Below are 27,124 nucleotides of genomic sequence, written 5' to 3' on the forward strand. Positions count from 1 at the left end.
GCCGCCCCCGGCGGCTCCCGCCCCGCCGCATACCAGGAATAGCTGGGGACAATCGCACCTTTGAGGGCCGGCCACCTCCGTCCCGGCCCCCCGCCACCTGCCGCCCCGCGCACCGCCCCCGCCCGGCCGGGACGACCCTGGGGCCGCCTCCCGCCCGCCCGCCCTCCCTCCGGGCCGCCGGCCGGGCAGAGCCCTGGGCCCCGCCGGCTCCCGCACCCCTTCACGGGCGGGCCTCGCCATGCGGCCACCGACAGCGCCGGCAGCCGGGGGAAGGAGACGACTCCATGCTCTTCTGCAGCCGTGTCCCGTCTGGGGACCAGGTTCGGAGCCTTTTGGAAGACACGAGAGGAGCTCTGGAGAGAGGGACCTGGGAGTCCTGGTGGACAACAGGATGACCATGAGGCAGCAAAGTGCCCTTGTGGCCAAGAAGACCAATGGCATCCTGGTGTGCATTAAAAGGGGCATGGCCAGCAGGCCGAGGGAGGTCATCCTCCCCCTCTACTCTGCCCTGGTGAGGCAGCATCTGGAGTACTGTGCCCAGTTCTGGGCTCCCCAATTCAAGAAAGACAAGGAACTGCTGGAAAGAGTCCCTTGGAGGGCTACGAAGATGATCAAGGGACTGGAGCACCTCTCTTATGAGGAAAGGCTGAGAGACCTGGGTCTGTTTGGCCTGAAGAAGGGAAGACAGAGGGAATCTCATCAGTGCTTACCAGTATCAAAACCGCAGGTGTCAAGAGGATGGGGCCAGGCTCTTTTCAGTGGTGCCCAGGGACAGGACAAGGGGCATCGGGCACAAATTGAAACACAGGAAATGCCATCTCAACATGAGGAAAAACTTCTTTACTTTGAGGGTGGCAGAGCACTGGAACAGGCTGCCCAGAGAGGTGGTGGAGTCTCCTTCTCTGGAGATATTCAAACCCCACTTGGATGTGTTGCTGTCCAGGCTGCTCTAGGTGACCCCACTTTGGCAGGGGGGTTAGACTAGATGATCTCCAAAGGCCCCTTCCAACGCCTACCATTCTGTGATTCGGAAGACAGGAAAGGAGCTTTGGAAGACACGAGAGGTCCATGCTTTGTTTTGAGCTCTTTTCACACAAAATGACCTTAGCAGAGATGCCTGGGGCAGAGCTGGAGCTGCACAGCGCAGCCTCCACGCTTGCCTTTCTGGCTCTCAACACCAATCTGCAGCAGCCCTGGTTTTGCTTTCAATACCCCTACAAGTGCCCAATGCTTTATTTCACTTCTGTCTCTGCCTTACCCGACACGCTGCAACAGTTTCTTCGTGACTTCCCCATGCTCTCCTGTGTCTCCTGAAGCCCTGTCTCCATGAGGCTGTTCCCAGGCGGACTCCTCCTGAGCCCGGGTGGCTGGTTACCCTACAGTAACCACAAACACCGGGTCAGTCAGGATTATGCTACACCACACACACGTTTCTTCCACCCTTCCCTACCTTCTCTGTAAGCGAAACTGAGTTGCTGCATGCATCTTCTGCTTGTAGGGCCCAGGGCAGAACACATCACATAATTTTTTTAAGGGACTAGTGAGAAAAGGTAACTTAAAATTTGTACCGCACGCAAATTAGCTTCTTCTAAGATGTCTACTTGGAGGCATATCTTATTTCTGCTCTGTAAACAACCTTCTTAGAACAGGAAAGAAGACTTTAGGAGATGTATTCGACATAGCAAGAAGCTATTAGCCATCAGTTTCTGCGGTACATGGAAATTAGTGTTACTGGTGCTACACACAGGCAGGAAAAGCCAGTGACTGTGGCTGAAATAAGTTCCACAGGAGGTGTTTGGCATTCATTAAAGTTACAAACGCATAAAAATGATGCAGTTAGCTCCTCACAGTGGTATGATCTGAGACAACTATCCAGTAGAGCCAATGATGAATGAAACAATAATCAAAGCTATAATTTTGAAGGTTTTTCCCTACTCCTTTTTCCTGCTCCAAGGCAGATAAGCCTCAAGACAAATGAAGAATCTGCCTTTTTCTTGAGTGGGAAGCCCGAGCATCAGAAAACAACCCTCTCATCTCACTATTTAACATTTGTGACTACAAAGGCTAAAAAAAAAAGTCTAAATAAAGTGTGTATGTGCTGCTGCTGGCAGCCATAATCAGTTTGCATTAGCTGTCATTAGCAAACATTTTTCTGGAGAACCACTGCAGCCTTTCCCAGATTTTTAAGGTCTGCCTTTTCACTTCATATAAAAATATGATGCTTGTCCCTAAGTAGGAGGAAGTAACTATGAATACTATAAAAGTTTAAAAGTTACTTGAGAATAAAATTCTATGAAACAGGTTTCAAAAGAGGTTTAAAAAACAGTTTCCAAGTTTTCGCTTATTTCTGTCTGGTTTATTTCACTTAATGGCAAATCAAGTCACTTTTCTTGTGAATCAAGTGTTTAATGTTTTAGATCAAATAATTCAAGTAATTAGAGCAATTTGATTAAATCTCTTTTTAGTAAGCTGCATGGACCACAGCAGCTTTCAGGTCAAAGTTATTCACTGAGTAAAAAAAGTTCTAACATGCGCATTTCTTCCTCAAAGTGCATTTTAAATCGACTATCAATCACAGATAATTTATCTATGAAAGTCCAAGCAACCAAAATAGTTAAATATTCCTTGTGCTAACATGGTAAGTCACCAGACTCCTAGGTCAGAAAAACACTACATATACCAGATACGACTGCTAATTGTTGGTGTCAAAAGTAGCAAACATAATATTGTTCTACTCAGCAACTGTGTGTGCTCCCAGGGATAAGTCAAGCAACAGTTTACGTCATATTCTTCTCATACAGAGTTCTACAAATATTTGATACAATAATATTTTCTACCAAGGCAGCCTTCCTCCCTTAAGGAGAGACCATATTTATTTTCTAAACGTGGGCTCTTAGGTGTGTTTATTTTCTAAAACTTATATTCCAGTGACAGAAAACACTTCTTTCTCCTTCTTTCCTCAAGTGAATCATGCAGCCACGACAAAGGAAAGGGCATTGTACTGGTTATTAAATTCTTACAGTTTCTCAATAAAACGCTTGTAATAACATGGGAAAACTTACACCAATATACTTAAAAGAGCTTGGACAATCCTCAGTGCTTAATAGCACACCAGCTCCGCTCAGCTAAAATTAACAGAAGCGCTGAGCGTGCATCATCTCTTCACTCCTACATGCACCATTTCCATAAGATGATGTGTCTGACTGGCCCAGGCTGCAGGACCTGAAGAGGGATTTGCCCGGCAGTCACTAGCCCTGTGGGCCTGTGGCCAAACCACGCTCCACACCACAAAGGCGGCAAGGCCCTGGCAGGGCTGCGCAAGTTTGGAAATGCAGCGTTATTTTCCCACAGAGCTTGAGCTAATAAGGATGGATTGTACAGATAAGGCAACATCTGCACAGGCATTGCAGAGCCAAAAGCCCCACATGGTCTGCAGGGCTCATCAGCCCCTGGTCAGGACCTTGCTGCGCTACACAAGTCAGCCAAGTGTTCGTACCTCACTCCTTCTATCCAAGTTATACAGGTTCGGTCAAGGCCAAACATATTGCAGCATCTTGTAGATCCCTTTACTTCCTGTGCTCCAGTGGTCACCAATGCCTGTGCTAGAGCATGGTCTTAAAAGCATGGAAGGCCGTTACATCATAGATGTTAGGCGAGACAGTATTTCTGCAGTGCAGGCTTTCAAAGTTTCAACCTGGCAAGAGACCGTGTGGTGAGCAGATACGGTTCAGCGTAAAAAAACTGGTGCACTGCCCTTCCTTTGTCATCTCAAACTTTTGTGAACCTTTCCAAAGCAATGCTCACTAAAAAGTACCCTCTTATATATTAATAAACCAGAAATTAACACTGAAAGTAAAACAAAACAGAAGGAAGCCTTACCCCGCAGGACAACCAATTTGAAGACTGTGCAAAAAAAACACTGAGCAAAACTATCATATTGCCAAAATACTAAGAATTCTTATATAAGTTTTCACTTAAGATTCAAGATGCATTTTTCCAATGTGTCCATGAAAAATCCCACCCCACCTGATTCTATGATTCTACTATTCTAACCTTGATTTCCTTTGTCATGAAATCCTAATACGCAATTAAAGGTCCAGTTCTGAAGGGATTTTGCAATAAATAATTGCACAAACACAGAGCCCCTCCATTTATTACCTAAACCCACAAAGATCTTCTGAACATTGAAGAGCATATGTGGTGTGAGTATTTCCCTAAAGCAGACAACAGTACTTCCCTGATGTAGTTAGTTTAACAGCTTTGAACTGCACATCCTCTTCCTCTCATTCCTCATCCTCCTCCCTACCCTAAAAGCACCTTAGTGTTCTATACTGACTATGGCTTACTTCAAATGTAATCCTCCGAGTCACCTTAAGCTTAAAATATGCATTTTAGGCTAATAATCAAAATTATTTGATTTTTCTGATATTAGCAGGAAGACAATGCAGCTGCTTTGGTTGCCAAAGCCTTTGATTTTTATTTAAAGGCAAGTTTCATGGCTTTACTAATGAGCATGGCAACATAACGCAAGTCTTAACGGTACTGCATTTTATTGGGGTGAAAAAGTGCTCAAAAACAGAAGCTCATTAGTGTTATTCTTCCCTCTCACTTTTCGAACCAGCTCACTTATAGAAAACAGACTCTTGTTGTTAGGGGACTCTCCAGGTGACATGCTTTAGACAGACACTCCGACTTTTTCTTTAGAGTGCAAAAGATGTTCTGAAGTGATAAGACAGACTCCCAGGCCTCTTTCTTTTCTATAAAGAAGGAAAACTCTGCCAGATTGCTTCTGGCATAACCCCATTCGTTTTTCCTGCAATGACAATTGATAGAGAACAAAAGCAGCCTGTGGGACACAGAGGGTTCGGTTTCCTTTGTCAGCGATCTTGATTGGAAGCAAACCTGAATTATTTCACTTCAAAGCAACAAATAAGGAATATTTTTGTGGAATGTCAAAACATGGACATTAACCAAAACTGACCTTCACAAGAATCCTAAAGCATAAGATTGCTTAGCAAAAAAAAAAAAAACCACCAAAAAAAACCCCAACCAACAAACCAAAACACCAACCCAAAACCAAAAAAACTCCCAAACAATCAAGTTGTTACTAATTCAAGTGTAGAAATTGGTCAACGGTACCTTAAGATCCAGTGGGTGGGGTGGGAGGAATGGCACAGGGGAAGGGTATCACATAGCATTCAGTAATGCCACCTGACAAACTTAACAATAGGTACTCCTAAAGGGGGGAAAAAAAAGTGTATGACTGTCACGGCTATCTTAAATATATAGTCTGTTCTTGTTACATAAAACTTCATTACAATGATCATTACTTCTCTATTATTTATTTCAGCTGTATTCACCTGTGTGTGCCCCTCTGCAGTCCGACCATTTGAACTAGTATTCATTACTAGTGTGGCTTTTCTGAGGCAAAAATCCATGTTGTTTTTCCACATATACAAATAGCAAACACTGGTTTAACTAAAACTTTTTGAAAATTTATTAACATTTTTAGGCTTGAGAAACAAAAATCAATTTTTATTCAAAATGTAAAGATTAAGGTAATTTTAAAATGTTAGTGCTCACCAACAGTAAGAAGAAACAGTCCTTTTTCTGCCTTTTTTCTTCCATATATTTATTTATAAATAATGCACTGAAAAAAATGCATTTATCTTTTGAGTCACCTGCAAAAGTTCTCATAATATTCTTGTATCATTATAATTAAAAGATGGAGATAGCCTCGCATTTCAAGTTTGTACCCATTAATATATCACATACCCCACTCAAAATATTATCTGTGAATGATACAAATGATAATCCTGCTCTGAACTAGCTCATCATTATTATGATGAAATATCACAGAGAGTAATTCCCAAAACTTTTAAGGGGGTGGAAGGGGAAAAACCCACCACAAAGAAGTTTTGCACAAAATGCATGCGTGTATATAAATACCCAAAGTTGCTTTAGGAACAAGCAGTAAGATATAGCAAGGACAAATGCAAAGTTTATTCCACGTATGCTACAATTAATCAACAGGTTAGGGAAGTATCAAAATTTGTACTATTAACATATGGCAACAGTTTTGTCATTACAATACATTGCAATAGATTAGCCCCACTGGACAAGGCTTTTAAGCTGCAGACAGTGCAATTGCATTAAATCTTAATTCTTCTGGGTCACGTTCCATGAATTTCTTGCAAACTTCTATTGCGTCCTAGGGAAAAAAGCAAAAAACAAACAAACAAAAAAAGAAAACAAAACACACTATAAATCATACTTATTAGAAAAAATACCTGTAACTGAAGTACGAAGATATGCTTTATATAAAATATGCTCAAAATCAATTTTCCATAAAAGATTATCAAGTAGTCTGACAAATCTACATAAACTGTATTTCTGATCTGAGTTACCACTATTCAAGATTATTTACAATGCTCATATGGGCAGCATAAGAGAGCAAAAGCTGTATGCAGAACCTTAGCAACAACGACTGGATATTCCTTTGTGCGACAGTTGTGTTGCTCGTCTGACTTTCTAAATGCACCTCTGAAGTTTGCCTTTACTAGTGCTGCTGTATTCAAAATTTTTCCTTTGTCTCAAGATGAATCTAAGCTGTGTGGCGTAAGTGAAAGATTATAAGTAATTCCTTCATCTAGCTTTAGGGTGCAATCTGGAGAACACATGTTATCAGTAAAACAGAAAAAAGCCACATAAGGAAAAAGGAAAGCTTTATCCAACTTCTCCCCCTGCCCAAACAAGCACAAATTGTATGCAATCTTTACAGACATTAGTCTATGCTACTAAACTATAAAAGGCTGTGTTTGGTTGGTTTCTTAGTTTCTCTGGTTTCTTCCTTTTGTAAAGCTAATCCAGTCTGGATGCCGTAAAAGTCAGATCTATGCATTGCCTTCTCTCATCATTCTATGGGGATGACAGTTTATCCTCCTGATCCAGTGTACTCCTTTCCAATTCATTTCTCATCTGAACAGCTCCTGACACGAAGAAGCACCCAAAAGAAGCCACAAAACTGGAGAATAATGATTATTAGCAAGTGCCAGGAAGGCAATCAACTTCTGTCTAGCGTGGCACCTATCAAACTGTAACTAAACCAAAGGAAAGAAAACGAAAAATTATCCTTGAAAGGAGCAGGGATATATGAAAATCTCAGCACAGAAGAAAAGCCAGTCTTATCTTCTGTTATGGTCAACCCTTCTGACATTTCTTGTTATCATGTTATGATAGTCTGTCATCCAGAGTCACAACATGAGCGTTCTGAAAGACCTGTTTTAAAACTGAGTAAACCTAATTTTGTCTCACCATCCCATTCGCTCTATTCCTCGTCCAACCATAAAAATAGCAAGACTTTTGTATAAATATTTATAAAAATATTTTTTATAAATTTTGTGTAAATATAGCAAGACTTTTGTATAACACCATTTAAGAAGGTTTTCTATTCATACCTCTAAAAAAGAATCGTCACTAGTTTCCCCATGGTTTATTGGGAATGGCTTGCGCCCATCTGTTGAAACACAAAGCAGGATTGAACAACGCAATTATAAAAGTAGAAAAGCTACAGTTTTCCAGTTAAAACTATTTGAACAGATTTTTTGCTCTCCACTTACAAAAACGCCACCCCATTTGTCATAAAAGAATCTCACATACAGCTAGCTATTCCCAGGTCTCTCCTCCACTGTTGACTGCTTCAACAGGTATCATTATGTACAGTCTGTTGCATTAAAGAAAAAATCCAATCAAACCAATGAAATACTTTTTAATATTTTATTTGAAAACTTTAAGGCTGTAAGTTGTGATTGCTTTAGTGCTGGTATAGTACTTCAGTTTTTCAAGTAGAGAAGAACAATTTCAACCACGCTTAATGGATTTATCCAGGCAGCTGTACATCTGTGGTCTTTTGACAGCTGTGATCAGGGACTCCACAACAGAAAAGAATACCAAACCCACCACTTTGAGGAGTCTGGCATAACTGAAATGTTACTCATTTAAAAAAAAAATAAATAAGTAAACCCAGTAACTTTAAGTACTAAGTACTTTCACAGCATTTAAAAATGGTTGCTATAGTTAATTATTTTTTCTCCCATTTGCAATATAATACTGCTACCATTCTCAGCATTTTAAAAATAATTTTATTCATAGAAATATGTTTCAAGTCACTTGTGAAGAGCTAACAGTATGAGAACATGTGTCAGGATATCCTACGTATTTGCTAGACCAAATTCCCTCTTGGCTCTGTCCTCCCTTTTAAAGGTTTTTCCCTCCCCAAAGATTCCATAGAAGTTGACAATACTTCCAAACTACATTTTCCCTAGCTGAAAACAGATTCGACGTTAGAAAACTTTTGCATTTACATGAACAAGAGATTGTTCATTATTGTAACAAACATGACTGAAGATACAACAATGCAAAACCCTCAGAATGTGCCAGGGAAACAGCACTAAATACCCTGTACTGTTGCAAGCTAAGGTTGATTCTAATTTTTTATTTTTTTTTTTACATACATCTTGGCAGAACAGCATTTAAATTTTATGTGCCTATGAATAACATGTTTTCAATGGCAAAAACATCATAAGCATTGAACATTCATGTGCTTCTTTAGCTTTTTCTGCCTGCCAAAGCCCACATATTGGCCACAGTGACTGAAGCTAGTGAATTAATTGAAAAACCTTCTCCTATTTTCCTACTTTTAAATATTTTTTTGCTTTCTTCTGCTGGTACAGAGAGAAGTTATTTTAAGAACAAAGGAAACAGTAGTATTAGCATTCCACTATACAGTGGAGCTAAATGCCTCTTTTTTTTTTAAAAAAAAAAAATAATTTAAGTAAAAAATTCAAGTGGGTTTTATCTTGCATCATACTTATGGAAAATAGCTAAACATGGTAATCATAGTCTGTGGTGTGCTTTTTAAGGACAGCAACTAAATGTACAATGAAAAGGTAACATGGAAACAGTAGCACGCAAATAGAAGAAGAGTGAGCCATCCATCACACTTTGAGATTTAGTCATAAAACATTTGTATTGCATCCTACAGTGGCTGCCTCACAATTTGATCTAGTTCACTGACAGATAGGCAGCATCATAAAAATACAGAAATGTGTGCCTATTGTTCATGCCTTACCACTGATAGCACCCCTTAGATCACCTTTATATTAACATAAGCACTTCTTATATACCACTTATGCCCCAGGTTACGATTAGTTGTCACCTGTTAAGGGCACTGCTTAATTACATGTTGATTTTTCGTAAGACGAAAATGTTCTCACCGTAAGATACTGAAAAAATTATGTTAGGAAAGACCAGTGACTTGCAGTTTTTAAATCCTGATCGACTTGCTAGTTTTCTGAAGTGCCTGCAGCAAAACCTGTTGCCCAGCAACATGTTTAAGATTGGAGTCATTAGAGAATATCTGAGCAGAACTTAGCGCTACACAATCTGAAGAGGGAAAAAGTAGCTGTAATTCGTAAAACAGAGACTACTGTTTTACCGTTAACGTCTAGTGACCACAAAAATGTAGAAGAAAAGAATAACCAGCCTATAACAAATAAGTTATATTAGTATCTGCTACTATTCTGACTACATCATTTCAATGTAAACTGTATTACACTACTTAATAATATAGCTAACACTACTGAAGTGGCATACAGTTCACTTAGTTCCACAAGCAATTCAGGGACATAAACATAAAAAAAATTCCTCACTGAAACTTTGAGTGTTTATCAGTTCTCTCTTGCTTCCTGTCCTTGTAAATCATAAAGGAAGTTTGGAGGCAGTCTGGTATTCCATACCATTTTATCCTAATAGGAGGGAGTTGATGGAAGGAGAATGCAAGAAAACAATGGCAAGAAGGCTGCGATGGTTTGACAGAATCCCCTGCCCCCCAGACTCTATAATGCAGTTGAAAAGAACCCAAGCCCTACATTAAAACAAGTAATCTCTCTCAAACTTTGACAGTTAACAACATTACTACTTGTATGCGTTTCAAACAAATGGAGAGAGAGGATAAAAAGTATTCTTACCCAACTCGTAGAGATGACCACCTACATTAACTAATGCAATAAAGTGAAGATCTACTTTTTCATCTATACTTGGTGCCTGCAAGACAAAACAAAACAAAAATAAATTGTGTTCACTAAAATTCTTACCACAATATGATTAATGAGAACATACCATCATAATACACGAACACCTGGCGAAGAGAAATCACAAGTGAGAAGCACATTCTGGATCTATGCAGAACGGCAGAAGTCACACTGCAGAACATTGTGGAATATAAAGAAGCTTTCTGCAAATGCACAGATCAGTAAGAATCCTTTCAGTAAAGTATCTGGAAGTATTCCAATTATAGCTCTACATAAAAGCTTTATTTTTCATTACCGAATTAGAAGTAGTATCAGCTCAAATATATTAACATTAAAAATAGATATTCATATAAAAAGCAACTCCTTCACTAACCTATCTCCCATAAGAAAGGGATGCAGGGCTGAAGGTTGAACCTGTAGTATTTTAAAACTGAAAATATTCACTCAGTCAAAATAAGTTTTCCTCCTAAGGCATGCATAGTACGGTTAACCTGTTCCTTCCTCACAGGCAGTTGAAAGAAACCGATACTCCCAAGGTGCAATTCACACATCTCAGGTGGGGAGGAAGAAAAATAACCACGCACGTGCCCAGAGCTCTGTTTGTCTCAGAGGCTTCTGAAATTTCGAAGTGGCATCATAGGCATCATCACTGCATACCAAGAAAGGGCTAAAGTGCAGTGACAGCTTCAAGTGACATGACATAAAAAAAATGGTTGTAGTTGGTAAAGATCCATCTAGCCCAATATTTTGTTCCCAACTACAGCAAGCAAAAGCTTTTTCAGAAGAAAACGGGGCATGCACAGCATAGTACTCTGCCAGCACACATTCCCAGCATCCACGAAGCAGTGAGTTTTGAACTTCCGATCCAAAAGGTGCATCACTGCTGTTGTATTCAATAGCAACTGATGGTCTTATTTCCTCATCCATCTGTCCAGTCTGCATCTGAGCCCTGATCCACAATTTAAGATACTTAAAACTATCTTAAACTATCAAGATTATGATTTCCATGAAAATATATTTCATGCAGTTTTCTTCCATCTCGTAATTACTGTTAGCCTTATATAAACTTCTTGAAATGCCCCAAAAATGTAAGAATTTGCCAGAAACAGATTAGAGTGTAAAATGAGTTGTAGAACCTTACAGTCGCATCATGTTTTCAAGACTGGCTTAAAAGTTTCCTTCTTCCTGATGTCATAAAAAACAACTTTAAAAGATGATCTAAATTGTAGAGATGTAGCAAACAACCAGAACAATAAAGTGAAGGACAAGAAATCACCGTAAGTCCTTCAATATATCAAGAATGCCAAAGAACACAGCATTACAGAGGAACTGCCAACAGCTTACAGAAATTCAATGTAGTAATCTCAAAAACAAAAGAGAGAAAAACAAAAAAACCCATACAACCTCCCCTCATCCTCATTTGAGATTCATCTCCATGACCAGCTGAAGTGTGCAAGACAAATACTCTGTTTCATCTCTGTTTTAGAGGGCCTAGAATAAAGAAAGCACATTCCTGCTCCTGAAGATGAGGCGGCTATCAAAGGGATGAGAGGACCTTTGCACCAGAACTTCAAGGAATCTTTTTCCCCTATGGCATAAGGCATTGCCTTTGAGAATTCTGCTTTACAGAAGGGCAAATAGAGCCAGGGCTTGGAAAAAAAATAAGCAAAACAAGCAGCCTCTAGAGTTTGGCTACCTCAGTTGTAAACTTCCAAGGACCACAGGTTTCCTTAACTTCCTGAAAACGGCACAAGGCAGTAGCTGACAACCAATGGGAATAACAACGAGGTGCCATCGATCAACTAACAGTTTAGAGGCATCAAAACCATGCCGCTACAAAAGCGGGCAGGCAGGCAAAACTGAGAGTCCTTGACAAATACTACATTGCCACCTAATCCCCATGTAGAGAGAGAGATGACTTCATGGCTGTTCACTTACCAATTAAACCTACCAACTAGGGAATCTGAGCTTAAGGAATTTCAGGGTTAGAGGAAAGACTACTGCCAGTTAGTTTCACTTTAGGAAGGAAATGGCTTGGCATTTAAAAGCATGCATCTGAACATATGCTATGTGGGCTCAAATTGACATTTACTAGAAGAGCTTGAAGTACTCCTTATTTCAGAAGGCTTTGAGATGTACAGGATTTGGTTTTGATCACATTTAGAAGAAAATGCAGTTGTCCCTTTGACCATTTTGAGGGTTGTGCTCTTTGCCAACTTCTAATAAACACCTTTTCTACAGAGGGACACTTGGCATGCTTGGAATACCGAGCCTATATATAGCCAGAAGATGGATAGGGAAGCCATGAAAAAAAGCATGATTAACTTTTCATAGAGTTTTCTTGAAGACAGTGCTGCTCCTATAGAATCCTGCTGAGTTTTTGTACATGCCTAATCTAAATAACAGGCTTCCATTAAGTGCTATTCCCACAATCCGTGAGAAATGTTGGTTTTACATTTTCAATTCCCTAACCTCACAGAAAGAAAGTGCCACGCCATTATTAAAGTTTCTACCACATCTTCTAATGTAGACAGTCTCCTTCCCTTGTGATTTCTTTTCATCCAATGTAGATACTAGTAAATTTACTACCAAGTAGATGTATTAAATTTCTTGAAAAATTAGGATTTCAATAATTTTTGACAATCATTTGCATAATTATAAGCACAGAGAAACAATAGGGTCTGAATAATCAAGACGATCTAAAACTTTATATTGTAAAAATGCATTGCTTATGACTTAGGCAAACAAGTAACTGGATTAAACTTTGCCAATGTGACGAATCTGATTCCAAATCCCACCAACTCTCCTTAGGGACAAAAAAGACATCTATTGCATATGTGTGCATGCATGCACACACACGGACACTAACACAAAAAGAAGCGTAGCCAGACTAATTTCTACTTCACTGGGAAGCTCTACAAATTCTAACACTTGGAACCAGAAGATTTTAAATTTCAAAGGAATGGAAAGAAGATGGAATGTCAGCTTCAGGGAGATGTCTTTTGTGGTCTCCTTGAAAAGCTACACCTTTGGCCAAGTTTTCAGCTTCTAATAAACAGTCTGTGTGAATGCTTAAAAGCACAAGAGAACATAGCTTTAGTAAGTCCGACTGCACGTTCATCAGTAGGTAGTATTTTCAGAACAATTACTGAGGATTTTCTCTTGAGTACTCTTCTTGTCAAAGACCACAGTAACATGAACATCAGTCAAGTGTTGGGAGGACCTGTTCCTTTAGATTTTTGTGCAAAAGAAGACAGCAGATTTAAATGACCGCATGTATGAACCACAAGGATGGAGAAAGACAGAGGAGTCTAAATAAGATGATTGTCTAACTAGGATTTGGAAATAAACAATGGGATTCAAGACTCATTTTTTCAAGTCTATCAAAGAGCTGTTGCACACAGTGAAGAAAATTTATATTTTTTTCTTACCTGGGAAAGACAGAAAGAGGACAAATACCAGCATCTTGAGTAGCTTACAGAAGCTTATGTTATGCTTTCAACACCAATATAAGAAATAAATTTTGGTAGTAAAGTTTAGTGGACATTACTTTTCCAATTTATCTTTTCAAAAGAAAAAAACCTGAAAAATAATTGACCAGTAGACTTCAAACTGATTTGAAGAGGAAAAATGCAAGAAGTGTAGTGCTCACAGTGATGGTCCTGAGAACATCTTCTCAGCTGTAATTTGTTCTCAAGGTATTGAGATAATGCTCAATGATAACAATACGGCATATCTTCATAAATACTCAGTCTCATATACAAAAGTGATAGACAAGGTTGTCATGCCCCCCAGTTTTGGATATCACATTAAAAACACCTAAATGACCAAGTCCCAATTTTTCAGAGGATTTGACTGCCTTCTCTGCTAACCTGGACGTTCAAATTAAATAAACAACTGCTGACTGTCAATTTTAATTGATTTGTCTCAGGTCAATACCCATCAGTTCATGTTATCGAAACACCACCTCCACATTTCTTCCCCTATTCTTCACTAGCAGATTATCAATCAGAAATTTTTAAAATGGCACTTCTCAAAATTTTTTACTATACAAATGATAACCCTTCTTACTCCCTCTTTTTGTACTGAGAAATTCCTTAATTTCACCTTTCACCACTGCATGCTGCCTTCTCCTCATGAACTACAAGTGTCTTTTCTTGCTGTTGCACTAACCTTCAGATACCTCAATGGTGTATCCCTGTATCGCTGTTTGCCCAATCATATCAGCCAGCCTAATAAAGTACATTTCATCACCTACACAGCTTATCTTGCTAATGCGCTTAGACCGTTACCCCAATCTAAAAGTCAGTATTCAGTTTTCATGCATTTGAAACTTTTGATCTTCAAATGTTGCTAACTTAGAACAAAACTGTTCATCAAACTTGATGTGTGACTCATTTCTTTTCCCCAAAACTGCGTTTTTCCGAGACAAACACACAACTGGGGGGGAAAAAATTGTCTTGCTCTCATGGACATACTGAATAAGTCCTCACCACATCCTGCTTAAAATTTATTTATGAAAGACACCATTATAAAAACAGGTTCAATGGTACATGTCAGATTTCAAGCAACCTCTTCCAACTAAATCTTGTATTTTTATTATTTCCTTACACTTGGTCTTGAGAGAAAGGAGTGAAGCAAGAAGTCTCCCAAACCAGTTTAGTAGTATGCTTCGCATTACAGTTCATGATTGGGAAGGGAAAACACACTGCTTGCTTTAAGTGAAGAAACTGGCATTAAGAGTCTGTCTGGTTCTGGATGTAGAGCAGTAAAGACGGAGAAGGAAAAGACAAGTTTTCTAGAACCTTGAGGAATAAGAAGTTTCAGATGCATCCAACTGAAAGATCATGACAAAAGTAACTGAAGCATAAGAGAAGAAAAATCCTTAGGGGTTTAACTACACTATTTCACTCACAAGGAGTTACGAGAAGCCGAAGAAAAACGTATTCAAAAATGAAGTTTACATAACAGAACGTTAGCTATGGTTTGGATTCAATAAATTTTGAAGTAAAGGGGAAAAAGTGATGCAACTGCTATTGGGTAGATTAGGCATGTGTAACTTCCATTTTGAAGCAACAAACATGCTTGGGCAAATGTCCTGTGCAGTCCTGTGAAAGGCATTTGAATCCTGGTTAAAATACCGCAATTAAAACAAAGACCACTGGAATGATGATCACAAGTTTCAGCAAGATTATTTCTGGCTCATTCTCACAGAACATTGACGTCTCTATTCATGCTCAATATACTGCCGTGAAGTTTACTGTATTTGAAATGCTCTGGAGTTTCACAGTTGAACATACATAGCTTCATTTACATCAAGGTATCCCTTGTCCAGAATAATGAAAAAGAATTTCTGTAAGGAAGGTGCTGAGGGACTGTCTTGAGTGCTGACCCAAGAATGGACAAGAAGTTCCTTTGCTAAGCATTGCCTTACGTATTTTTCTATCATGCCGTCATGGTAGACAAGCTGCCTCAAGCTTATTAACTCTACGTCCTCAACTATAGCTCGAACGCACAAGTGTCAGGTGAGGTACAATTCCAAGCAGCAGGAAAGTAGCATCTGATTTTGAATGAGAGGATGCCAGGCAAGAAGATGAAATTCAGAGATGGGTTCTACCCATGACCAGAGTATCTGGATACAGAATGTTAATACAAATACAAATCTTCCTTTAGATCCATAAGCAAGAGGGATTATTCAGCAGTATGCTGCTCTAAATAGGTATTTCTTGGATTTTTTTTAAAGAAGAGAAACTTTAGTCTGAAACCAAAAGTAAATGGGGAAAAAAACAAAGAACATGTTTTCCAACTTGAGAAGTGTAGGAAAGAAAAAAGCATTAGGAGGTTAGCTTGGCATATAAAAGACAGCAAAACGACCAGAAGGCAAGCAGAGACACTAAACTAAAAGAGCAGATGAGCTGGAAAGATTAGGAAACCATTACAAAGACTGAGGAAAAATCAACATTACTAATGAAGTATGTTGTTACCTATAGCTTAAAAATTTGCCACATCTATTGCAATTTATCATGTTTGCATAGAACACTTCAGGACAGTATTTTCAATTACTTTTTTTTTTTTTTCTATTATATGTTCTTAACTCATCTGGAGACCTACTCTAAAAAGTCAAGGGAAATTCTGAAGTAGGAAAACTGGTGTTATTTAAGGAGCATAAATACAGTCTCCCATCATTAAGACTTTTGCTCTTAATTTTGAAGCAATCAATCAATTTTCTGACAATGTTTAAGTAGTAGAAATGTACTTAGAACTACAAAAAAGTTCAACAGTATTTTAAACACAATATACAGGATGTTTCCCCCCTCCCTTAAATTTAAGTCCATAGCTTTCTTAATAAAAGCAATACTAGCACATTTTCATACAACTTTGAGCCCAATTCAGCCTCTTTGTACATCTAGCAGAATGATCAGAACTATACTAATAATGACAGGCATTGACAGGACTTGAAGGATGAGGTAGTATTTATTATCAAGCCAACTAAGTCAGCTTTAACGCCCAAAATGCTGTCTACTTTTTTGCATATTAAACTAATTTACATATAGCTTGTGTGTTCTGAAATCTTCTTTAAAATCTATGTTATACAAAAGTGTAAAGAGGAGAACAACATTTTAGTTACCAATAAATATCAGAATATAATCAGAATACATTATATTCAATGATAAATCTTTGCATAGAAGACTTACAATTTTAATCTGTCAGATGGAAACAGTCAGGATCTCAGGGAAGTTAATGAGTAATATTTTAAACCTATTTTTAGCGTCAAGCTTCTATTTTGCCAGACACAGTTGTATTGAAGGCTACTTATTTTTTGAATTAGTTTTTTGAATGTTTTCAAAGCAAATGCTCACTGCTAATGGATGAGGAGTTGTTTTTAGAAATTTTCTGAAGTAAACAAAACTCTCAACTTGCCAACAGTGGTTTTCTGATATAATCATAACAGATTATGCTGTAATGTCCATCCTTGGATAAGTCATGGTTTATTTAGAGTTGAAGTAAACTCATGGTCAATTAATGTTTTTGTTCTAGGCAGGCACAATCAAGCTTGTCATCCTCAATAAGTCTTTTGTTAACAACAAGCTTATATAGGTCAAATTCATACAAGAACCCAGTTTCAAATTACAGAAATATGACGTAGAATTTTCCAAGTTTTGCTAAGCAAACAAAAAAGTCCCCAGGTAAAATGTCAGAAGTTTGACAAAGTTAATGGCATATATATTAAACAGAGGGGAGGAAGCATTCGTTGGGGAGAACTTAACTCTGTGCTAAACTCCATGCCTCCTCAAATCCTAAGGTATTTAACTAGCTCCAAATGATAACATCAAGAATGTTTCATAGTTCTGAAGGTTACAAGACAGCTAGATACTTAATAATAGCAATTATTGTCCACATAAAGAGAAAGGAGTCTGGGAAAAGGTCTCATCTCAAGATACTTATCAGGATAAAAATATAAACACTATAAAGAAATGGAAGCATTTAAACACTAATTATTAATAGCAATAAAACATTAAGAAGGCTTTCCATATCTGGAAAGACAGATCTGTATGGAAAAGGAAGTTATTTGGACCATGGTCAGAATAATTATTTCATCTCAGTAAAAAATCCACATATCTCAAATAAGAATTTCTAGTAATACAGGTGGTCATTACCAAAGAATGATAAAAACCAAAATCACTGTCCCAGTTTTGTATTTAAGACCATTCACTTCTACACATCAAGGTTTTTTTTTGCTTGCACTAAAAGTGTGATCACTCCTTAAAAGCGGGATAAAATACCCCTAAGCCACTCTTTCAGTTTAGTGTTTCTGATGGTGGTCATAGGACAGTTTAGAAATAGTAGCTATTCTGTGCATGTAATTTTTTTCTAACGTTTCCAAGATATATTTGTGCCTGAGAGTGAAGAAGGAAAAAAGTCTAAGTATGGTATTTGATGAAAAGCTTTTCTTACTAGAATGTCTTCACCTTCAACTAGAATGTACGTCTACAAACTGGATAAAGAAACAGATGTCAAGTGAGAAAGTAAGGCAGCCCACTGGGATTACAGGAAACATTTAATCTTTACTGACATACTCGGGGACCATTAAGCAAGACTTAGAATGAAAAGAAAAGGAGACTAGGTTTAGAATACGAGCACGTAAACCAGGTCTCAAACACAGAAGAAATAATAGCATGTGACAAAGAATTAGAAGCCCCTTGCTTTAGCACATCCAAATCAAAGATCATGAAGATGAGGTGAAAAGAAGGGGCTGGATGTGGAGCCTATGGCGAAAAACAAAAAAGCCACTTCATGAAGGGCAAACTTCAACTATGCTTTGAAAATGATTTGGAAAGTGTATTGAATCAAAAATACCTGGACAGCAAAGCATGGAGTGGTGTACTTTTGCTGTCCAACATGGGGGAAAGAAAAAAAGGAAAAAGAAAAAATAAAGGAAGAAAGAAATCCTAAGAATGGTTGAGAAAAGACCCCAACAAAAAATGATGCCTTGAGGACTGAAGTTACATGGCAGAAGGCCAGTTGTGTCAGAGTAAGAAAAGACTGAAGATGGACTACACTTACAACAGAATGAAGCCCCACAGATGGAAGGCGTATCAAGGGCCGCCAACGACGAAGACGGATTGACGGACTGGTAGCCTTTGCAGGACCTACATGATTACGTTTGGCCCAGGAGAGGGATGCAGAGTGACACAATGGTGAAGCCTTCGTTCTGCTGTGGCTAACCTGAGGCTGCGATGAGGATGGTGGTGAAGACAGCGAGGACGATGACGACTACATAAACATTAAAAAAGAACATACTTAGCCCACTTAAACTTGAAGTAACATACCTAAAAAGGCAACTGCAAAGATGTCCACTGTTTATTATACTGTCCTTTGATCAAATCACACAGATAATAATCAAGAATGTGTTGAATTTGAATGAGAAGACAAAAGAACAATGAAAATAAGCAAAGACATGGTGCAAATCTGAAGTTTATCACCACATAAGCTAGAGGTTATTCACACCCAGCGAACTTCATAATATGAACACAAGTTAACTGACTCATTCAAGAGACAGCCTGTTGGAAAGTGAGGAGGGAGGGGGTTTAACTATCATGTCATGGAAGAAATAGTTGAGAACAGAGAGTGATCAGTTTTGTCTACAGCTACAAAACCGTAAGCAACAGTTCTCTGGTAATTTGGGAGAGCTAGGTTGTGCTACTCTGGGATTTAAAATGAATCAAGTAATTACTGTAACAGAACCCAGAGTTTCTTTACTGTTCCATGTCTAACATAAAAGGAAAGCAAAGGAAAAGGGAAGCTTACCGTGGTGAAGTATGCAACTTCCTAAGTTTTTCACCTATTCTTCTAAAATAGCAGGCCAGTGGCAGTACTGCCATTAACACTCAGGATCCCTTTAGTATCCGTGGAAGCAGTAGGACTATGTTAAACCATTCAAACTGTTACTATTAGAAGAAAGACCACAGAAGTATTAAAAATGACTCTCAGCTGCAACTGACAAAGTTACAGTAAATATATTTAAGACCAGAAAGGACCATTGTGATGATTTAGTTTTGATCTTCTGCCCCACACAGGCCACAGGACCAATCAAGTTCAAGTTTTGTTTGGATCAGAACATACAAAATAAAAACATTCAAGCTTAACAAGTTTTCTACTACTGAAATCAACCAGTAAATTTGAAATTAAAATTTCAAACAATCCTGTCTATAGCTACAGAGACAGTAAGCAACATATTCATCCAGTTTACTATACACATTAGTGCTAAATGAAAAGGCAACCTTTCTGTTCCTGCTTAATGATGATATGAACATGGAACAATGGATTACATTAGTTCACCTGGCCATGAGGTCAAACCAGGGTCTCACCTTCAGCTTATCATCTACCATTACTTTCTCCTTTCAGCACATATAAAAATCCCCAATGTCATCTTCAGTCTTTGAGAGAACCCCTCACCTTCTGTCAGGAAATAAACTTTATCTTTTGTCCTAATTACACAGCTTCGTTTGAAGCTAACCTAAAGGGCAATCCAGATTGCCCTGTATTGACGTCTTGTGCTTTAGTATCTCTTAAATCTTTTTACGCTGCCTGTAGGTTTTAGGGTGTATTTTTGTGTTGTCTTCCATGTCACTGATAGAAGTTGTTTAACAGTACAGGTCTTAGAACCAATCCTTGAAGAGCCTCGCTAGCAAACATACTTACTCATTAATGATACCCCACTTATCTGCACTGAGACCTGCCAGCTATTTGGAAATCCATAAAAGTTATGCAAGCAGAATAGAAACTGCAGCTCCTTAAGGTATGTCCCACATTATGCAGTCAATGGAATGATTCTAGTAGACTTCAAAAACCAAGCACTAGATAGCTCCTCTGAAAAAAAAATTATTTTCACTCTTTTTAATCAATGTGTAAATAAATGCCAGTCAAAACCATTTACTTTCTTTGTATTATTTTTGAAGCAATTAATCTTTCCCATTCCATTTTTTTTTCCTTTTTCTGTCAAGAGTGGGACAATTAATTGGTTATTTCTGCTCCCATATTGCTGACCTTAAAGAACAAAGACAGGGTAGGAATTCTTCATGAAAAGTAAGCATCAAGTACAGCAGAAACTGTGGAGCTCAGAGATAAGCATGGAGCGTTATCAAGTCTCCTAACATGTCTAAAGAATAGAGTTTGTCACAGGTTTTTTGGTGGTTTATTGTGTTTTTTTTCAATTAACTTTTGATTTTCAGGCATTCTGATACACCCCTAAATCTCAGTAGCTCCACATAAAAGAGGACAAAACCAGAAAACCTCCAGCCCAAAAATGTACCTATATGAAGAAAGAGGAATTTAGCAATGACAATACTTCTACAAGTCAGAGACATTTACAAGAGTTAAAAGGCTATTATAGTTTATCCATACCACTGATTGTTTTTTTCAGATTCTTCACTTGAAGAACTGTTTTAAAATGAGGCATTTTACATTTCAATGATGTATCAGATGGCTTTGAAAACAATTTATTCTCAGCTTGCCTAAGAAAATTCCACACTGACTGATAAAACATTGCTCCTAGAAATCCTCACAGTCCACAGACCTCCCCATGGAAGGAGGAACCTGTACGATTACAACCTGCTGTGGGGCAGAAATTTAAGAGCTTTGCTGACTAGACAGTTCACGACAAAAGACAAGACACACTACATTATGTTTTACAGTTTTGTAAACTGCTACTATCAAAACAGACAAGATGATTGTTAGTCTTCCTGGAATCTGCAATACAGTAACTGTTTGCTTAGAAATAGTTAAAAAAAAGGAAACTGAAAAACTTGTTGAGAGTAGGAATTTACTCTGGCTCCATTGACTGGAAGCTGTTAAAACTGTATACTTTTGCTCTGAGAAAGCTCTATCTTTTAGCACTCCTAGTGCAATTACTATGAAACAATTAATAAGACTTTGAACAATACCAAATTTAAGATTTGTTTAACAGTACAGGGATGACCAGAATATCAAAAGCTGTTTTTTATAAAGCCTTTTTTACTTTTATTACCATTTTTACCACAATTCTTCACTTTTACCATTCTTAATGATTGCAGTTATTTCTTTCTTCCCTAGCTAATATTGCTAAAATAACTAAAAAAAAATTAAAAACACACCTTGCCTGAACGTAATGAGAGCAGAAAAGACTAAGTTCTCAAAACTAAATTTATAACCTAGAATGCAGTTTAAGGCAACTAATATTTTAAATTTTCTAAATCAGTATTTGTCTTCATTTTAAATGCCATTCATTGAATCTTTTTATCCTTTATTTCTTGTACTAGTGGGTCCCCTAGTGAGATCAACCAAGACAAAGAGAAACTTCCCCCACACTGAAAATATACTTTCGCATTTGTAAGAGTGAAATTTCAACAGAGAGTTTATAGGAATTGTGGAAAAGCAAAGTTAATACCAGATTATGTCTAATTATCAAGGCTGCAATAGCCATAAAATTCCATGTATTGCTTTAATAATAAGCACAAATTAAGCTGTGTCAACTGAAGTTGTTTTCAACTTAATATTAAAAAAACACAAAAAACATAGAATTACATGTCAATATTAATATGAAATTAATGTTAAATACACATCTCCAAATAAAGGATACAAAGTCGTATATTTCACATTTAATTTAAAATGTGGAAAACAAATCATAACTTGAGACTCTCTATTCAAACAAGACTTACTAACAGCTAGAAACTGCAGAGAAGAGAGAATTAGACTAACTTCACAAGATGAAAAGATCACAGGAGCATATTTCTGTGCTGAAAATTGCAGCAGGTCAAATATGTAAAGTGGTAAAACAAAAACCCTGAAATAGAACTGCATGTTATTCTCATATAAACCAGTAAGGACATTATGTTCATGGTTTGTAATGCAAAAAATAAATTATAAACAAGTTAAAAGCTTCATGGAATAGGTCCAAAAACATTCAGGCAATTACCTGCCCCCATCCAAAACTCATTCCTATATATAGCTGTTATTAAAGCCTAGAGCCATTTCAGTCTAAGATCTAAAGGGAACACCTCTACAGTTTGTCACACACCAAGAGCCACGCTTTTGCAAATACCTAAAAGTGCAGAAGTCTGATAGTGCCGAGTAACTCCTGACTTGGCTCATCCCCAAACCTGTGAGGTTCTAGAAACAGGGATCTGTCTGCTCATCTTGTTTGGGGAACCCAATCCAGCAAAGTATTTCAATCCACATCTAATGCATTGAAGACCCAACAGGACAAAGCAGTGTCCGGTATTGCATGACCATTTCTTTCTAAGAGGAAATATTTATTACCAATTAATTTGCTAGTAGTTACAAAAATTAATCTGGAAGCTCAAGTTCAGGGCATCCTCTCAGTGGAAGGTTCAAGCCCATGTCACCTTCCCTCTAAGGGGACTTCCCTGTCTGTCTGCTGACAAACTGTGCTGGGACTGGGGCTTTCTTTCCTCCATTGTGAGGTTGTGTCACTATGCAGAAAGAAACACTAGCTGCACTGGGACAGAGATCAAATGAGCTTTAACTTCACACCAACCTCACTGGAAACTGGGGAAAGAGAAGGAGCTACAATGCTGCTAGTCCTGGTCTGTGTTTCATATGCACAACCCTGGGATCAGAGGCCCTGCCATGTGTTCTGCATCTGCTCAGTTGAGTTGATCCATGAGTGTGCAATAAGTGTTCCCAACAAACTAAGTGTTTGTGTCCTCGTTCTACACTCCCCGTTCAGTAAGCCCTGTTAAGAGATGGGGGAAGGCTGAAGTGACAATAAAAACTGCAACTTTTCCAGCCAAGTGGGCAATATAAAAGTTATTATAGCTTTAAGATTATCTTCAGAGACAATGTACTTAATATCTATCGTTTTTCACCACCATCTTTTGAGGCTTCTTTTGTTTTAAGTAATTGCTCATTATTGAATTGGTTAAAAGGTTCTGTATTACAGTTCAAAGTGCAATGGTGTTTTTCTTCCTCAGAAGTCATTATCCTTAGTGCGTTTTTTACATGCAAATTAAATCCATGCATCACACTGTCTGAAAAAAATCCTCTTCCTCCTTCTTCCTTCACAAGTGTTTTTAATCTTTTAACAGCATTTCAAGTTTGTTTTGGTGGTGGTGGTGAAATCTTGAGAGACATTAAGTTCCTTCAAGCTTTTATAAGAAGATAAGCAGGAGACAGGGAAGAGGAACCTGACAAAGAAGGTATTCCACAGAGGCAGAAGCTGCTTCATGAGCTCATCTGCAACAGCACAACAGAGAATTCACACAAACAAGAGATATTATAAATATTTCAACTGCAATAAAAGTCTTCTTCCTAACTAGAACTTCCTTACAGGCAACAAAAGCCTGCAGAATATGCAAATTCTTAGGACATTAAGGTTCGTAAACTCCATTCCTCACAGACCTACATGTTTTGTCAACATTACAGTTATCAGCATTAGTATGTATTGAGACTACAGTTTTTAAACTGAATTGAGCTACACCTGCTCGGTGATCAACTTCTGCACCAGGAAGTTTAATTAGTGTTTCTGCAGCTGGTAAAAAGAAAGTCTTTACAGTATTCTCCATCTCAGTTTAATCCATGATTAAGAATGGACAGTATCCCAAGAGTATTACTTTGCCAGACATATGGGTAACAGAGTTTAAAGGCGAGAAAAATGGTGAGCTCAGAGCGCCCAAAAAAATCTTTCCAAAATTAGTGATAATTTCTCTCTCTCTGAAGACCTAAATTTAAAGTTCTATGGTCTATGCCAGGCAAAAGTCAAGCTAGATTATCACAATGGTATTGGTAAAATGTTGTCAGTCTTAAGGACTGTAAGTTCTTATAACTTTTTTCCCCAAAATTAGTGGCTGGATGAATAAAATAAATAAATAAATAAATAAAGTTTCTCTTCTGCCTGAGGGAAAGAGGTTGAGCGTGAACTCAACCATCGCTCGTTATGATCAGCCTGCTAAAATGCCAGTGAGCAAACACATGGCTTAGAGCCTGCTATTTACTGTCTCTCACACGGATAGTGCAAGAACAGTGCTGGAAGCATTATGGATTGGAGAGATGCAAAAAAAACCAAAACAAAACAAAATCCACAAACAAACCAAAACTTATGGTAGCTGGTTGGTAGAGATGTTGGATCAAAACTGTAGAAACACTTTGTTACTTTCCATTGTTATTTTTTTCTTATATACTTGTTATTTAAATTCATGGTCTGCTTTATGGGTGCGAATATCCTCTATAGTTATGTTTCATCCTAGGAATCAGGAGTTCCTTCATGAAGATTTTACGGTTAAGCATAAGGATAACAATTCAGAGCAATACTGTATTAATACCTTATTAGTTACTTGCTCAGTAGAGTATAGAAATCAGATTGATGCATGTCTCAAACACTGACACGTTAAATAACAGGGCAATGCAACGAGTCAAAGACTAACCAAGTACAATTTCCAAAACATTTCACATGATTCTTGTAAGCTCATTTTTACACTTCTACTGTGTAGGCTGTAAACGAGAAAAAGCTATAGCTAACAAAACTAGGCAGCTTCATCACCTTTACAGGAGAGATTACATGCTTGTTCTGTACTGCTAAGCTAAACAGAAATCATCTTAGAAATAGTTACATAATTGATTTTATATTCTCCCGAGACGCAAATATTTCTTTACAAGACTACGGATTATTCAGAAGAAAGACTGAGGAATATGGGCTATTTAAGAAAAAAAAACCCACCATATGTTCTTGGCAGGAGCGAAAGGGAAGCTCCTTTATGTTTATTCTCTAACAATAAATTGTAATGCCCCAGGGAACCAGAGATCTTTGAAAGTTCAAGTTTTATAGCAGTTGAGAACAGAGTGCATTGACTTTACTTAGTTCTTGCCAATGTTAACGACTGTTACTGTGATCAAAGTCTAACTTAGCGCATTCCAAGGAAGATTATAGTTCTCAAGGCACACTAAACAAGTTTACAGACTACAGTTTGCAGTTATGGTTTGAGTTAAGGAAGAAATCAAGCTGTGGTAGCTTTTTTAGTGGCTGCCAACTTCAATCCATGTTAAAAATATTCCTGATCATACTTATGAACAAAAAGTGTATCTAAGTAAACATACCGATGTGCACATGTGAGTTTTTTGTGAACATCAGAGAGCAGTTCTTACTTGTGCCTTTTATACCGACAGAGTCAAACATCAATTTTGATTTTCAAAGGCTAATATTTCCACCATCAATATTTTTGATAGAGGTCTAATGAGGTGCAAGAATGTTGTTTTCATTTGAAGTGGCAGCACCTCAGCGCGCTCAGTTCTGAGCCTCATCTAGCTAGTACTAGTAACCAAAGCTGTCAGTTGGTAAATAGACGTATGAGGTGTACTAAAAAAAAAAAAGTAAATAAAAAACACAAAAAGGAGGAGTTACAAAACCAAAGGCAGTATTTTCTGTGCTCCCCAAAATAGTTGATATATTTTATATTCCAGTTCTGTTTTCTTCTCTCTTCCGTATTAGCTAGTAACTGAAACACTGTACGTTAAACTTCATTTAGTTGGGCATTCTCAATAGCTTCTAATGAAAAGAAAAAACAGGAATTTGAGAACTACTAATTTTCTCCTAAGAATTTAGGCCACAAACAAAATCAAAATCTCTTATTATTCTCCAACCGATACCTAACACAGGTATTTCAAGTGGCTGCTTCACTTGTATTTGCTTGACTGAAACATTATTTTGAGCTATGCTGTAATAACATTTAAAGAAGTAAACTTCCTAAAGACCACAGATCAAATTCTGCTAAGCAGTAATGCATAAACCGTGCTAAAACTCCCCTGTCCAAAAAAAATGTCAACCTCAAACACAAAAGTGGTTCCATATGCCGCAAGTGCTGCAAGACATAATAAAAAGTTCACTCTATCATTTGAACTTTATAGCAAAAAGTGATATGGAAAGCCATCTGTCAGCAGTTAGTGATACCTTGATGTTGCACAAACAGCCTGCCAATTACTTAACACCACAGCTATTTGTGTATTTGCTGTCCACAGCAGCAAAAGCTGATCTAAGTCTAGTCTGTTAAGCCTTCTCCTCTCTTCCCAGGCGTGTGCTTCTAACATCTCTGTGCCAGCACTAGCTCCTGCAAGGTTAGAGGATGAGGATGTTGAGGGAAGCTGTTTGGGAAGGTGACGGAAGACAGAAGATATTGTAGGTAATCTGACAATACAGAATTATTTCAACAGACACACAGAGCTGTCTAAAGCTTCCGATACTATTACCAGAACAGTATCTGAACAAGAGTTAAGCATGTCAAAGCTTTTAGAAAGGCAGAAATTGAATACTGGTTATTGTATAGATCAATTCCTTGTCTGAAGGCCAATTAATCTTTTAAAAGGTATTTTATATGGTATAGCTTGCCATTTTCCTTACTGTAGAATTGAGCTGTAATGAAGCATTGTTGCAAAGAACTGGATATGGATGTCAGTAATAGGAGAGCAGAACAAAAATAATTTGCTACTCACATTATTATAGTCACATATTAAAAAGGTCATTTATTTTAAGAAGCAGTACAGAT

The 27,124-nt window shown here is 37.9% G+C and overlaps 1 protein-coding gene across 2 annotated transcripts in view; it reads right to left on the reverse strand.

Moving 5' to 3' along the window:
• Positions 1-5,981: 5,981 nt before the first annotated feature.
• Positions 5,982-27,124, reverse strand: part of UCHL3 (ubiquitin C-terminal hydrolase L3) — a 45,453-nt gene continuing 24,310 nt past the window's right edge. For both annotated transcript variants that reach the window (XM_074563824.1, XM_074563819.1), the window contains exons 6-8: positions 10,029-10,104; positions 7,458-7,516; positions 5,982-6,211 (exon numbers count right to left, since the gene is read on the reverse strand). In XM_074563824.1, coding sequence (XP_074419925.1) covers positions 6,128-6,211; positions 7,458-7,516; positions 10,029-10,104 — 219 coding nt within the window. In that variant the 3' untranslated portion in view covers positions 5,982-6,127. The remainder of the gene's footprint in view (positions 6,212-7,457; positions 7,517-10,028; positions 10,105-27,124) is intronic.

This window comes from Larus michahellis, chromosome 1 (assembly GCF_964199755.1).
Source record: "Larus michahellis chromosome 1, bLarMic1.1, whole genome shotgun sequence".
NCBI classification, from domain to species: domain Eukaryota; kingdom Metazoa; phylum Chordata; class Aves; order Charadriiformes; family Laridae; genus Larus; species Larus michahellis.